Consider the following 12,069-nt stretch of genomic DNA (forward strand, 5'->3'; position numbering starts at 1 on the left):
TTTTTAAGTTCTGTAGGTGACATGCCTTCTGCTATCACTGAGCCCTCTTTGCTCTCAAAAACAATCTCAAAAGAAATGTATAATCACAAAGCAGCAATGCTGCAAGAAAGCCTGATGGCCTCACGAATCTGAAGTACATAAATTCTCAGCAAGAAATCAAATGTTGATGAAATGTTTAAGATGCAGAATGCTTCATATAGAATAATGTTTAGATAACACCAGTTAGGATGATAAAACACCATTTTGAAAGTACTTGTAAACAGATTATGGCAAACACTATTAACCAAAAGATTATGAACATTTTAGAAATGGAACTTACATTATCTTCAGCTTAGATTAATCGCTTTCAAAACATCACTGCCAAGGACTTCCAGAATCCAGATGGTTCTAATTACCATTTCCTAGCAATGGTAGGCTAATGCTTGCTTCTCAAAATATTAGACCATGCAATTTCACCACAGCATTATTTTGCAAAAACCAAATTCCTTGCATTACTCAAACAACTTGCATTAAAAATAATAATAATAATAATCCTATTTCACCTCTAAGAAATTATTCTTCATCTGAAATAAAAAAGTGGACAGTCACCCAAGAATGGTTGTTTTTAGTAGTGCCTTTAAGTCCACATCTGTATAAGTGTAATAAGGTTCTAGCAGGAGGGCTTAAGCAGTACTGTCTCATACACACACAAAAAAAGCCAAACAAAATCAAACAAGAAATAAAAACCCACCCACACCCAACCATATGGGAAAGACAACAAAGAAGCTTAAACAATGGAAAGAGTTGATTTTAAATATTCATTCCAGCTACTTGGTAGACAATTGGCAGGGACTGCATGCAGTTCTTCCATAGCAAGATCAGCATATCCAAGGTACCAGCATCTGCATAGCCTAAGCCACCCTAATGCACACTACTTATTGCTACGTTGTTAAACTCATATATGCTTTCTTATTTCTTGTGCCATACTACTTAAATCTGCCGACATACAACTCCGTGTCTGTCTCACAGACGATAGTTAACACAAGCAATAGAAAGCAATTAACAATACTGCTGAGTTTCATAGATGATAATCAGAAGCCCGAAGCAAGAACATCACTACATTACCATGCTGTTGCTTGAGCCTACTGCCAAGAAGACAAGGCTAGCACAAAAGGGAAGGAACAAACCCTACAAACAAAGTCAGGTAGAAGACAACAATATTGTCTGAGAACAGAAAACCATGTGAAAATGAGACTGCAAGATACTTCATTCCCAGTAACCAACAGATGAGCTTCACACTTCAAAAAAAATCATGGTCCAAGAATGATATTTATTGGTTAAAGTAACCCTTTGAAAACTGGCTCTATCTCCTCATTAATGAACTCATCTTCTGTTCTCAGATGTTGGATGCTCAACATTGAAAATGCTTAAGTAATTGCTCAGACATACATTGCTCCAGCAACTCATTACCTGCTATGTTTATATAGTTATATTATAGGCAGTGCTGCTAGATAAGTCTTATAATAACACTACCAAATACTTCCCGAAGTATATACCATTTTTATTAGCACTTTTTCATTTCTAATTAACAGGTCTGCATGGCGTTAGCATTACCTATTTTAACTTTTTTTTTTTTTTAATTAGTCACTTAAAAATGTATTCACCCTATACCTAAGGGGAAAAAAAAAAAAGGAAAAGAAAAGAAAAAAAGCAGCAAGAAAAAAAAGGCAGCCTGCCAAAGCAAAACAGTTGTAAACATTGCCACAATGGGTTCTTGTGCTTGAGAACTGTGCCACTCCGAATTATCTTAGAGAGGTAATTAAGCATCATCTACTGCTATGCTATCTAATGTATCATTAGCACTACTACATCAGCCTAATGTTAGTTGATGTAATCAACAGAACTAGACAAGTAGAGAATCCAGTTGTTTCTAGCACGCTTCAGACCAGACAGAATTTGCAAAAATCTAAGTAATGCTTTAATTAGTTTTCTCTAGTCCTCTGAATGCCATCAAATTGCCCTTAAAGCTTTTAACTCAGGCACCAAATTGTGGGATATTGCTGATCTTTTATCATAACACAGAACTACTTTACCTTACTGACCAACAATAAGGACTTCTACCTTTCAGAAAAAGTTAGAAATGAGGTAAATTAAGTAATTAACCCAGAGACCAGATGCTGCTACACTTCTTTAAGTACCATGTATTGTAACTTAAGAGCTAATCTCTTCAGGATTTTAGAAACAGAGTTTCTTTAGCCCTCAAGTCTGGTCTTGGTTAAGCAGTCTGTCTTGTTCTTTGAAGGCTGAACCCCAGAGCCAATCATGTTTATAGCTTTTGCTATTCTTCCTCTTTCTGAAGAATCACCCCGCTCAAATCTTCTTTTGCTCTGACAACTCTGAAGAATGGAATGCATGAACTAAAGCAGCTATGACCCCTACATCAAAAGCTTTCTTAGAAGCTGTGAAACAAAAGACAGAATTTAACGGTGATTATGGTGCAACACAAATCTTACTGTTCATTGAAGATGGGAGTAATTCAATCAATTCATGCTGCATATACATAACAGTTGTTTGGTTGTCAAAGGCAGTAATTCCCTCTCAGAGTTTCAGATGAAGATGCTGAAGATGTAAACATGCAAATTCATACATTTTGTTAGCCAAGTATATCATGGTGCATGTGCATTTCAAGTATAATAATGTTTAGAAGCTTCTCTAACTGTATGTGTTCAGTTTTCCATGCATACTTGTACAGTAAAACAGAGGGAAAGAGATTATACTACAAGCTTGACTAAAAGACAAGCCAATAGTTTAACTCATTCTGCTCAAGGAGCCAGGGATGTCAGCTACCAGGTGTAACTAACAAGAATATACCATTCCCCAACATTAAGGGGGAAAAAAGAAGAAAAAAAATAAAAGGAAAAAAAAGTTTATTTGCCCAATATGGGGAATGCCAAAAAAGTTGTGAATAATTCAGTAATTTGCTGACCTTACACAAATATTTATTTAATTGGTTTGTGCAATTCATAATGATCTCTTCATGCCTCATTCCTGCTGTGTTCGCGGAATTAAAATACTGGAGAAAGAACTCAAAGTTCAAGAGTTCTCTCCAATTAAAAAAGCTTCAGTCGACGAGTTCAGAACTGCATTTACAGAAAGAGGTAATTCTGAAATCAAACAGCCCTTTCTGGGTTTGCTTTTATTTTCGTGAGCTATCTAAACAAATCTGTGCATGCATCAAGAGCTATAAAAAACAAGCTTTAGATAAGAACTAGATTGTACAGCCTCCAAAACTCAGTTTTAAAGTTGCATTTAACAAAGAGACAGATCCTGGCAGTATTTATTTGGAAGTACTTCAAACTGGATGAATAAATAAAAGACGCAGCACTAACAAAGGTAGAAAAACAAAAACTATTTCCACTTTTATTTGGCTTCCTTTATTATTAGCCTATGCTAGAAAAGTGTTTCAATTCATTTTAGTAGTCAACATAAAGAAGTCTGAGAAGTCCACTGCTAGTTTATCTTTAGCTCTAAAGGGAGTTAAATATACAGTGCTCTGCTGTCTCTTCCATGACACTCCTGAGGATGAGTGATATCTGGACGTGGATAACTAACAAGCCCTACACAGCAAGCTATTGGCTGCTTGCTCCTGCTTGGTGGCTCCAAACGACCTTTGTTATCTTTACTGGGTGGGCATGACTTGCCAACTCGTACTACACAGGTCATAGATTGCTCCCAAAGTAATGCTTCCCATTTACTTCCATGGAAACTACGACAGATTCAAAGAGCACAGTGGCACCACTGGATTGACAGAGCAAATTAAAAAGCTGCATGCCCCTGTGGAATCTGGCTTGTCTTTCAAGTTGCTCTCCACTACCAAAACACACCACCTATTGTCTCAGTGTGCTCACGTACACTGTTTGGTCTCTGTAAATGTTCAGCAAGCATCAATGAATATTAAAAAGTGCCATTTTTTCCATGTGGAAGAAGTCAAGGACACACATTTGCTTCAGATGCACTTTCACATCAGATACCATTCTGTTAGATTGTCCCTCTGCTGCCATCTTTTGCATGACAACAAAACGAAATGGAATATTGGTGGGAAAGTTCAACCTTTATCACCATCCACGTCTGACACAGTGGGCCAAAACAATACAATAGGAGGCATTACTTTCGGAGCAGCTCCCATACATAACAGAAAAATTTGAATTCCTAGGAAAGATAAGGAGTATCATTGATGCATTTGCCTTCAAATTCTGCTCAAAAGACTGAAAATTGAAAACCAAACTCTATTCTTCTCTGGAAAAGACTGGAAGTAGCAAGAATTCAGTTTTAATCATGCAGATCTGTTTTAAGTGACAGAAAGCACCTGACAGACAACTTGTTTGAAGAAGTTCTAGCTAAGTATCAATATATGCTTTTATCTCACATTCAAGCCCTATTTTGCAAGCTACTTGCAAGAAGAGACCTCTGCTTTTTCCTTATACAGAAAACAAAACAAGCTTCTCTGTATCCTCCATGGAGTCACAGCTTCATTGAAATACAAGCCAAGAAGAAAGAAGGCAGCAATAAAAGAAACTTATGCTAGTGTTCCATAAATGAAGTGTAGAGGTTTTTAAAATCTGAAAGCACTTGCATTAAAAAAAAAGAAAAGAAAAAAGAAAAGTTATCACTTAAGAATATCAAGCCTGAAGGTTTTATTGCAATTCTTTGATCACAATCATATTGCCAATTAAAGTTTAATTCACTGATTTTTTTAAATTCTAAAAATATTGAATTTACACTGAAGTTTCCACGTGATACCTGTAGCCTTGACATTGCAGCACCAAAAGTCCGAAAACATCTTCTTTACTATGAGAGTGATGAGGAACAGCTGCCCAGAGAAGCTGTGGATGCCCCGTCCATCCCTGGAGGTGTTCAAGGCCAGGTTGGATGGGGCCCTGGGCAGCCTGGGCTGGTATTAAATGTGGAGGTTGGTGGCCCTGCATGTGGCAGGGGGTTGGAGATTTGTGATCCTTGAGGTCCCTTCCAACCCTGGCCATTCTGTGATTCTGTGAACATGTATCTATTAAAATATCTATTAATCTATACATACTAAAATATAATAGACCAGTGAGAGGTGAAAAAACACACAGCAGAACTCCAAAACACTGCAGAGTTCTATTTGTTTAAGCTTTCTAAACCATGTTGGTTAATACCTATTCATGTACTACAGAAACATTACAGCATCCTTCAAAGCCAAACATTTTCATTGAATTAAATGTTGTCTAACCTTAGTTCTTTGTAACACATTGACAATTATGTAATAACACATGAATGATCAAACAATAATGTTGCTTAAAATGCTCTCCTCCTACCCTATAATTACTATGTGTATTTTCAGAGATGGTTTGTAGCATCTGCATCTATTTTAAGCACTATAAATACTGCCACTGAGCTGAATTTTAGGAAAGCTCAACAAATACACTTGAAATACTTTCTGCTTTTAACCAGTCTTAATATTTATGAGGAATATTTGGAAAAAGAAGCTTTCATGTCATTTATCTTTCTTTTAGTAAAATTTCCATTTGATGTGAAAACAGACCTTATTAAAAAGCAGAGATTTTCATTCCTTTAGCATCCTCACTGCTTTCAGAATTTTAATTACAAGATGTGTTCCATACACAACATTTTCATAACAACTCCCTATGCCAAGGGATAACTGTAAATCTGGGGTCACTTTAGTACTCCATTGCCATTCTTAATCTTATTTCTCCCTCTCTCTCTGATCGTTCCAAGAGTAATCACTGTATTTAGAGCATGATAATGTTCTTCCAGCAAAACCTGGCATGTCCTGTGGGGGATTCTTTGCCTCTCCTGTTTGTCTTGAAGAGTAAACTAGAAAAAAGAAACTGGGGCATAATAAAATCAAATGAAACACTAGAAGGTAAAATTGGCAGAAATGAAGAACAGCGCAGGAAGCACTGATATATATAGAGAGAGAGGTAAAGTCACAAGAGCTCAACAATATTTCAAAATGTTTTTATTTCTTAAAATATGATGTTATTAGAATGGTGGAGATAGGATTTGTTTGTTTTAATATGTTTTATTAAATCAACTAAAAAAGAAGATAAGCTTTTAGGAATGTGAACCCTCTTCAGATATGGAATAAAAGCAGCCATTCCCAAAACTAAAGGCAAGTTAAAGAAAACTACTCTGAGTTTGACTCAGTGAGTAAGCTGTACTATTTGAGTGGACAAAACAGTTGGTACTTGCATAATAAAAGGGAAGAGGAGAATAACCACTTATTCTTTTCCCTTATTATTTGCCACTGAAAACAGAGGAAAATTTTGTGTTGGCCAATCAATGACAGACAAAACCCAGTGAATCAGACACAGACAAATGGCACTGTGTCTCACAGCTTCACTAAGCATATTCCACTAAGCTTTTGCTGCTTAAAAGTGTCTTACCACCCCAGTCAAATTGTTCCTTTCAACTTTATCACATTCCGCTAGTTGTCTTGAGGCACTTAAAACAAAAACAAACAAAAGCAGCAAAGTACTTTCCTACAATGCTTAATAATTTATCAGGGGTTACACTGCTTGCTGACACTATGGAGTATCAGTTAAGAGAAAGCCTCCCTCCAGTGACAAACAGAAGTCATTCTATATATGCAAGAGTACAGGAAAAAAAACCACTATTTACTAGAAAACTTAATATTGCTGTTCTAAAGCACAAAACAGAACCACAAGACAGCCTTTGCCTTGTTTCTGCTATCACTGCAGAAAATACACCGTCTAGCATCAATCACTGGTAGTGTTTTCAACAATGTAAGGCAAATTTCAGGATAACTGGTTACCACCTGGCAAAAAATGTGTTAAAAATTTAAGTAGGTGGGCTCATTGTAAGAAAGTGCATCTTTTTCTCTTTTCCCCAGTCAAAACCAGGAAATTTGTTTTTATACCTAGGAGCTTAAGACTTCCTTTGACAAACTTCACAGAATCACCAGCATTCCCTACTGTACCTCTCCAGTCTATTTTCACAGTCCCTAAATCAGTTCTTTTTTTATTTATTTTTAATCCTGCCATTAAAAAAACAGCAAAACCCACAGTGCTCAATCTGAACAAGGACGAGTGCAGATTATCTCTAGTTTGCTTATGCAAGTCACTGCAAATTTAATCATATTTTATGCCCATATTTTTAGGCTGGTGTTTTCTTGTTTGTAGTTTTTTTGGGGTTTTTTGAGACTGTTCTGAAATGTGATTATTATTACTAGTATGGTCAGAAACACTGATAAGGGCTCACTTTAATACTTTAGGTTACTTTAGGCTCAATCTACCCCTAAGCTAACATAACTCCCCCAGCTTTTCAAACAAAAGGGACAGAAAAAATAATCTCTCTGAATGTCACTTCTGTCACAGTAGCTTACTGAGTTTAGCTTAGGGATAAGATTTTTAAAACTTCAAGAAAGATTTTAAAAGTTTCTTAATCTGGGAGTTAACAGCTACATCTTAAAGTTCCATTTCACTAGCAGTCAACACTATGGGACTTAGCCTATAAGTTAAGACTGTTCTTGTGTATAAATGTACAAATAGACTGAGAAAAAAAAAAGTTACTCAATACAAAGTTGCTTTCTTTTGGTTTCGTTTTGCTTTTTTTAATGGAAATATTAAAGCTAAAAAAATACAGAAAACTAGCTCTCAACTGACCTCTTTGTCTGGTGTTAAAGTGCCTTCATCGTTCTGCTCTGCCAATGAAGATGATCTGCTTCTTTTGTCAGTCAGTGGAGGAGACTTGGGGGGAACCTATACAGAAATCACATATATCAACAACCAATAACATCACCGGTTCAGAACCAGTTATTCCATGCTGTCATTTATTTTATCAATTACTAGCTATAACATGTCAGTAAAGCCCTATGTACATCTTCCTTTTAAAGAAACCAAAATCAGCTTCCTATGTCATCTATGACAACTGTACCCAGAACAAAGTCTACACAGCATAAATTGTCATGAAACAGCCATGAAAGCATGCAACAAAATTCTTATTTTGATTATTAGCAACCATGGTGCTCTCAGTCCAGACGTGAAACTCAAGGTTCATAATACAACAAGTGCATATTAACACTTGTTTAAAGGATTAATGTGTTATGGTTACGTTAAAGTTTAGTTTATGGCTCAAAGGTTTTGCACGCTGACAGGCATTTGATCATTCACATAAGGAATACCATCTGATTCTTTTGAGAAATTAATAAAAAAAACTGACAGAAGAAAAACCTTTTAGAAGACTGTTCAAAATAAAATAGAATCTAAGGAAAAGAAAAGGGCGGTGGCAGAACATGACGCATTCTCTGATGTCAATACAAACTTGTTCCTGTCAGCACTGAACATCCATTCAAAGGCATTTCACAACTCCATGCTGAGTGAGGTTGCAACAAGCCAAGCCAACCCAAGTGTAGCTGCCAGCCTCATGCTTCAACATTCACTTGGAGAACTTCAATACAGAAGTAAGGAATATTAAAATATCAGCAAGTTTTACATACAAAGAAACTAATGAGTGAGATTTCCCTTTAGATAAATGCAACAACATAACCAGAACTAACAAATAGTGTTACCAAGAAAAAAAAAGTCTCAAATCCTTTCACAATTTGTTGCAGCACCATCATTTGGATTGCATATGAAATGTCTACCTCAAGACTGTGACTGCCCTGGCTGCTCTGAAACACGAATGTCAGGCTATCAGACACAACAACAGCAACCTATCCCAGCTCCTCTTCCTTCCACTATCTAGCTTAAAGTGAGTTATATGAAGAAGACATCTAGCTCTCACCACACAGAGTGAGAATGGTTTCCAAATGTTCATCAACCCTGAGTGGTTGTGCATTTGGTATTGCTGCATGCACTCATCTGGCCAGACAATTTCAAGCCATTTCAGGGGCACCACGCAGGGCAGCAGGAGCAGCCGTTGATCCTATACAACAAACAGCACAATTCTAGAACTGAATTCAGAAGATCAAATGGATGCCTCCAACTGCAAAAGCAGTTTTTTTTCTCCCTCTCAGCAGTCAGAAGCTGACATGTCCTCCATCAGACAGGTTTTCAGATGCAGGGAGCTAACATCCATTAGCTAACCACTCATGTGGAAGAGGAAAGCCTACAAAGACCTGGTGAGAAAGCATTCAGATGAATATTATGATGGGAGAAGTGGTGCCTGTGGATTTAATCAGTGTTTGAGTGGTAATTACAGCCTCACATACCACAGCTAGAGCACAGCTGACAAGTTCTGTGTCCCCGAGAGGGGATGACAAGTGAGGCCTCCCTGTGACAGGGTACAGGAACAAAAAGAGCAAAAATGAATGCAGATACAAGTCCCATAGAACAAAAAATGTTGAACGCTTGGAAAACTTGGCTTGAAAGTACTTCACTAGGAGGTATCCCATAGTGTCCGTGATGACAGAGCACACAGTAAACTGAACACAGTTTATTTATGTGTCTACTAAGAGCAAGGGAACAGAAGTACTTCCCACACCCTTGCAGGGTTCCACCACATTCTACAGGCCTCAGTACCTTTGCCCTCCTTCCTCAGTAACAGAATCTATTTTGAAATGAGGCACAGGAGCTAACAGATCAGTTTATTTCACTTTTAGGAACAAACATAATGCCAAGTTCCTGCTAGTAGTAGCAGAGATCGATCAAAGAATAAATATTACTCCAAGAAATTTTCACACACAAACAAAAATCTCTTCTTGTTCTGTCTGTTCCTCCATTCATGTCAACCTTTGAGTTACACAGCCTGCTCACAGCAGTGCAGCCTGATTGAAAGTATCTTATATTATGTTTCCTAAGACTTATCAGTGCTAACATTCGTCCATGTTAACAACCAAGTCAAGACTATAATATATTGAACTGTTGGCTGTGGATGTGAGAGAAAAATAAAGAAGTGCAACCACATCCATTTGGGCCCAAATTTATCCATCATGTTAATTTCTAGTAAGTACTCATATATAGTGAAAACACTCACACGTAATGTGTGTCCTGCTAACTGGGTGATAACATTGTGTACTAAGTTTTGTGATCTGGCTGCTTATAAGTAAGAGTAAGTTCTACAGCTCTCTTACTGCTGTACTTGAAAGTTCAGCACTCATACCAAGTCAGTATGCTATTATGACCCGACTGTGTCAAAAAATGTACTTCTTTAAAGTACAGTAAAGTGAAGTTCTCTCCAGAGAAGGCTCAAAATGAATAGATATTAAAGGGCTTAAACTTGACAAGCTACAAAGCAGGACAAGGACAAATGGCTTTAAGTTGAGGGGGGGAAGATTTAGGTTGGATGTCAGGGGGAAGTTCTTTACAGAGAGAGTGGTGAGGTGCTGGAACAGCTGCCCAGAGAGGCTGTGGATGCCCCGTCCATCCCTGAAGGTGTTCAAATTGGATGGGGCCCTGGGCAGCCTGGGCTGGTATTAAATGTGGAGGTTGGTGGCCCTGCATGTGGCAGGGGGTTGGAGATTCATGATCCTTGAGGTCCCTTCCAACCCAAGCCATTCTGTAATTCTCTGAAAGAGCTTTGCAGACAATCTATCTCCAGAAGTACTGCCCCAACTTGACAAGTAAGCAATTAAAACAAATATTAAGTAGCTGAATGTCAGCAGGATCGAAACCAGGAGGAAACCAGGATCACCCACGCATCATGTTTCATCCAGCCCGGGCACAGGCAGCTGATGGCTGATCTGTCAGAAGAGCGCAGTTGCTGCCTGCAGCCTGCCATTAGCACGAGCCTGCATTTACATCACTTTTACTCTGTTAGATTACAAGATTTCAAGCATACCTAACCCATCGAAGACTCAAAGAGGCACGGGCTGACAGCGCCTGTCTCAGCACAAGGTCTGATGAAGTAAAGTTAACTTGTCAGGGCCTTTTTACCCGACTGGCACAGAGAAGATTTCTGCTTTGGCACATGCGTGAAATCATCACATTTCTGGCCGTGGCTGCTGCCAAAGCCTGCACACAGCAGTGCTTCATTAGGAAACGCAGTTTCTAGAAACCAATGCTAATCACGTACCTTGACAGAAGTATAAGTAAGAGAAAGAAAAGAAAAAAAAAAAGACCAATAAAATTAATACGACTAAGAAAAAAAAAAGTAAAAGTAGAGAACAAATTTTTTTCTCAGCTTTTCCACCTTTAAAAACACGCACGGGGCTAAACCGAGCGATAGCCGGCCTCCAAACGAGGGAAGCTGAAGGGACTGGGGGCTGTGACGGGCGGACAGCAGGACGCAAAGCCCAAGCCCTAGCCCTAGCCCTAGCCCTAAGCACCCCCCAGCCCGCCGGCGGTCCCTGCGCTACCTGATGTTGGTTGGGGGCGGCCCGGCCCCCAGAGCCGCGCGGCGGCGTCTGCTCCTCACTGATCTTCTGCTTCAGCTTCTTAAACATGGCGGCGAGGGGAGCGCGCTGCCTCCCTGTCGTCCTTCTTGCCCTCCTCCTCTCGCCCCCTGCGCTGAGATGGCGATGGCACTCGACCCCTGCCCTGCTCGGCCGCCGCCGGCTCCCCCCCTCCCTCAGCAGGTGAGCGCGTCGCTGCGCCTGCGCGGCCAACGTGGAGCCGAGAGCTCGGGGAGGTACGGAGCGCAGCGAGGCACAAACTTCCCGCGGGAATTCGCCGCGCTCCGAAGGCTCGGACCCGGCCCGGCTCCTGGGCTGGTTCAAAGCCCGCCCCCGGGGACCTCGGGCGGGTCCGGGAAGGGAGCGCGGTGAGGGCGGGTGGGAAGATGGGTGGATAAGCGGCGATAAATGCGTGGCGCGGCGAGATGGAGCCGAGATCCGAGAGGGAAGCTCTCCAAGGATCGTCACCGCAGGGCGCGGAACAGGCTCGGGTGGTCCTGTGTGGAGAATGAGCTCGGTGATCCTCGCGGGTCCCTTCCGCCATCCCGTGATCCTGTGACTCACCAAACGCCATCCGAGGTTCCTAAGCCCTTCCTCGTGTGACGAAGCTCCTCTCCCTGCCGCCCGTTGCTGGGTGTGTGAAGGGCTGTGGAAAACACGCGGGCTTGGTTCCTGCAGCTGGCAGAAAACCTGTCTGCTGGCAGCCACCTCGTGTCCCGTTCTGTTTGCAAACCTGA

General features: G+C 40.1%; 1 protein-coding gene across 1 annotated transcript in view; it reads right to left on the reverse strand.

Annotated features, from left to right (window-relative positions):
• LOC100538940 (golgin subfamily A member 4) overlaps positions 1-12,069 on the reverse strand; it is a 60,524-nt gene extending 48,455 nt beyond the window's left edge. The window contains 2 exon segments of the mRNA XM_010713062.3: positions 7,665-7,760; positions 11,297-12,069. Coding sequence (XP_010711364.1) covers positions 7,665-7,760; positions 11,297-11,383 — 183 coding nt within the window. The 5' untranslated portion in view covers positions 11,384-12,069.

This window comes from Meleagris gallopavo, chromosome 6 (genome assembly GCF_000146605.3).
Source record: "Meleagris gallopavo isolate NT-WF06-2002-E0010 breed Aviagen turkey brand Nicholas breeding stock chromosome 6, Turkey_5.1, whole genome shotgun sequence".
Lineage (NCBI taxonomy): Eukaryota > Metazoa > Chordata > Aves > Galliformes > Phasianidae > Meleagris > Meleagris gallopavo.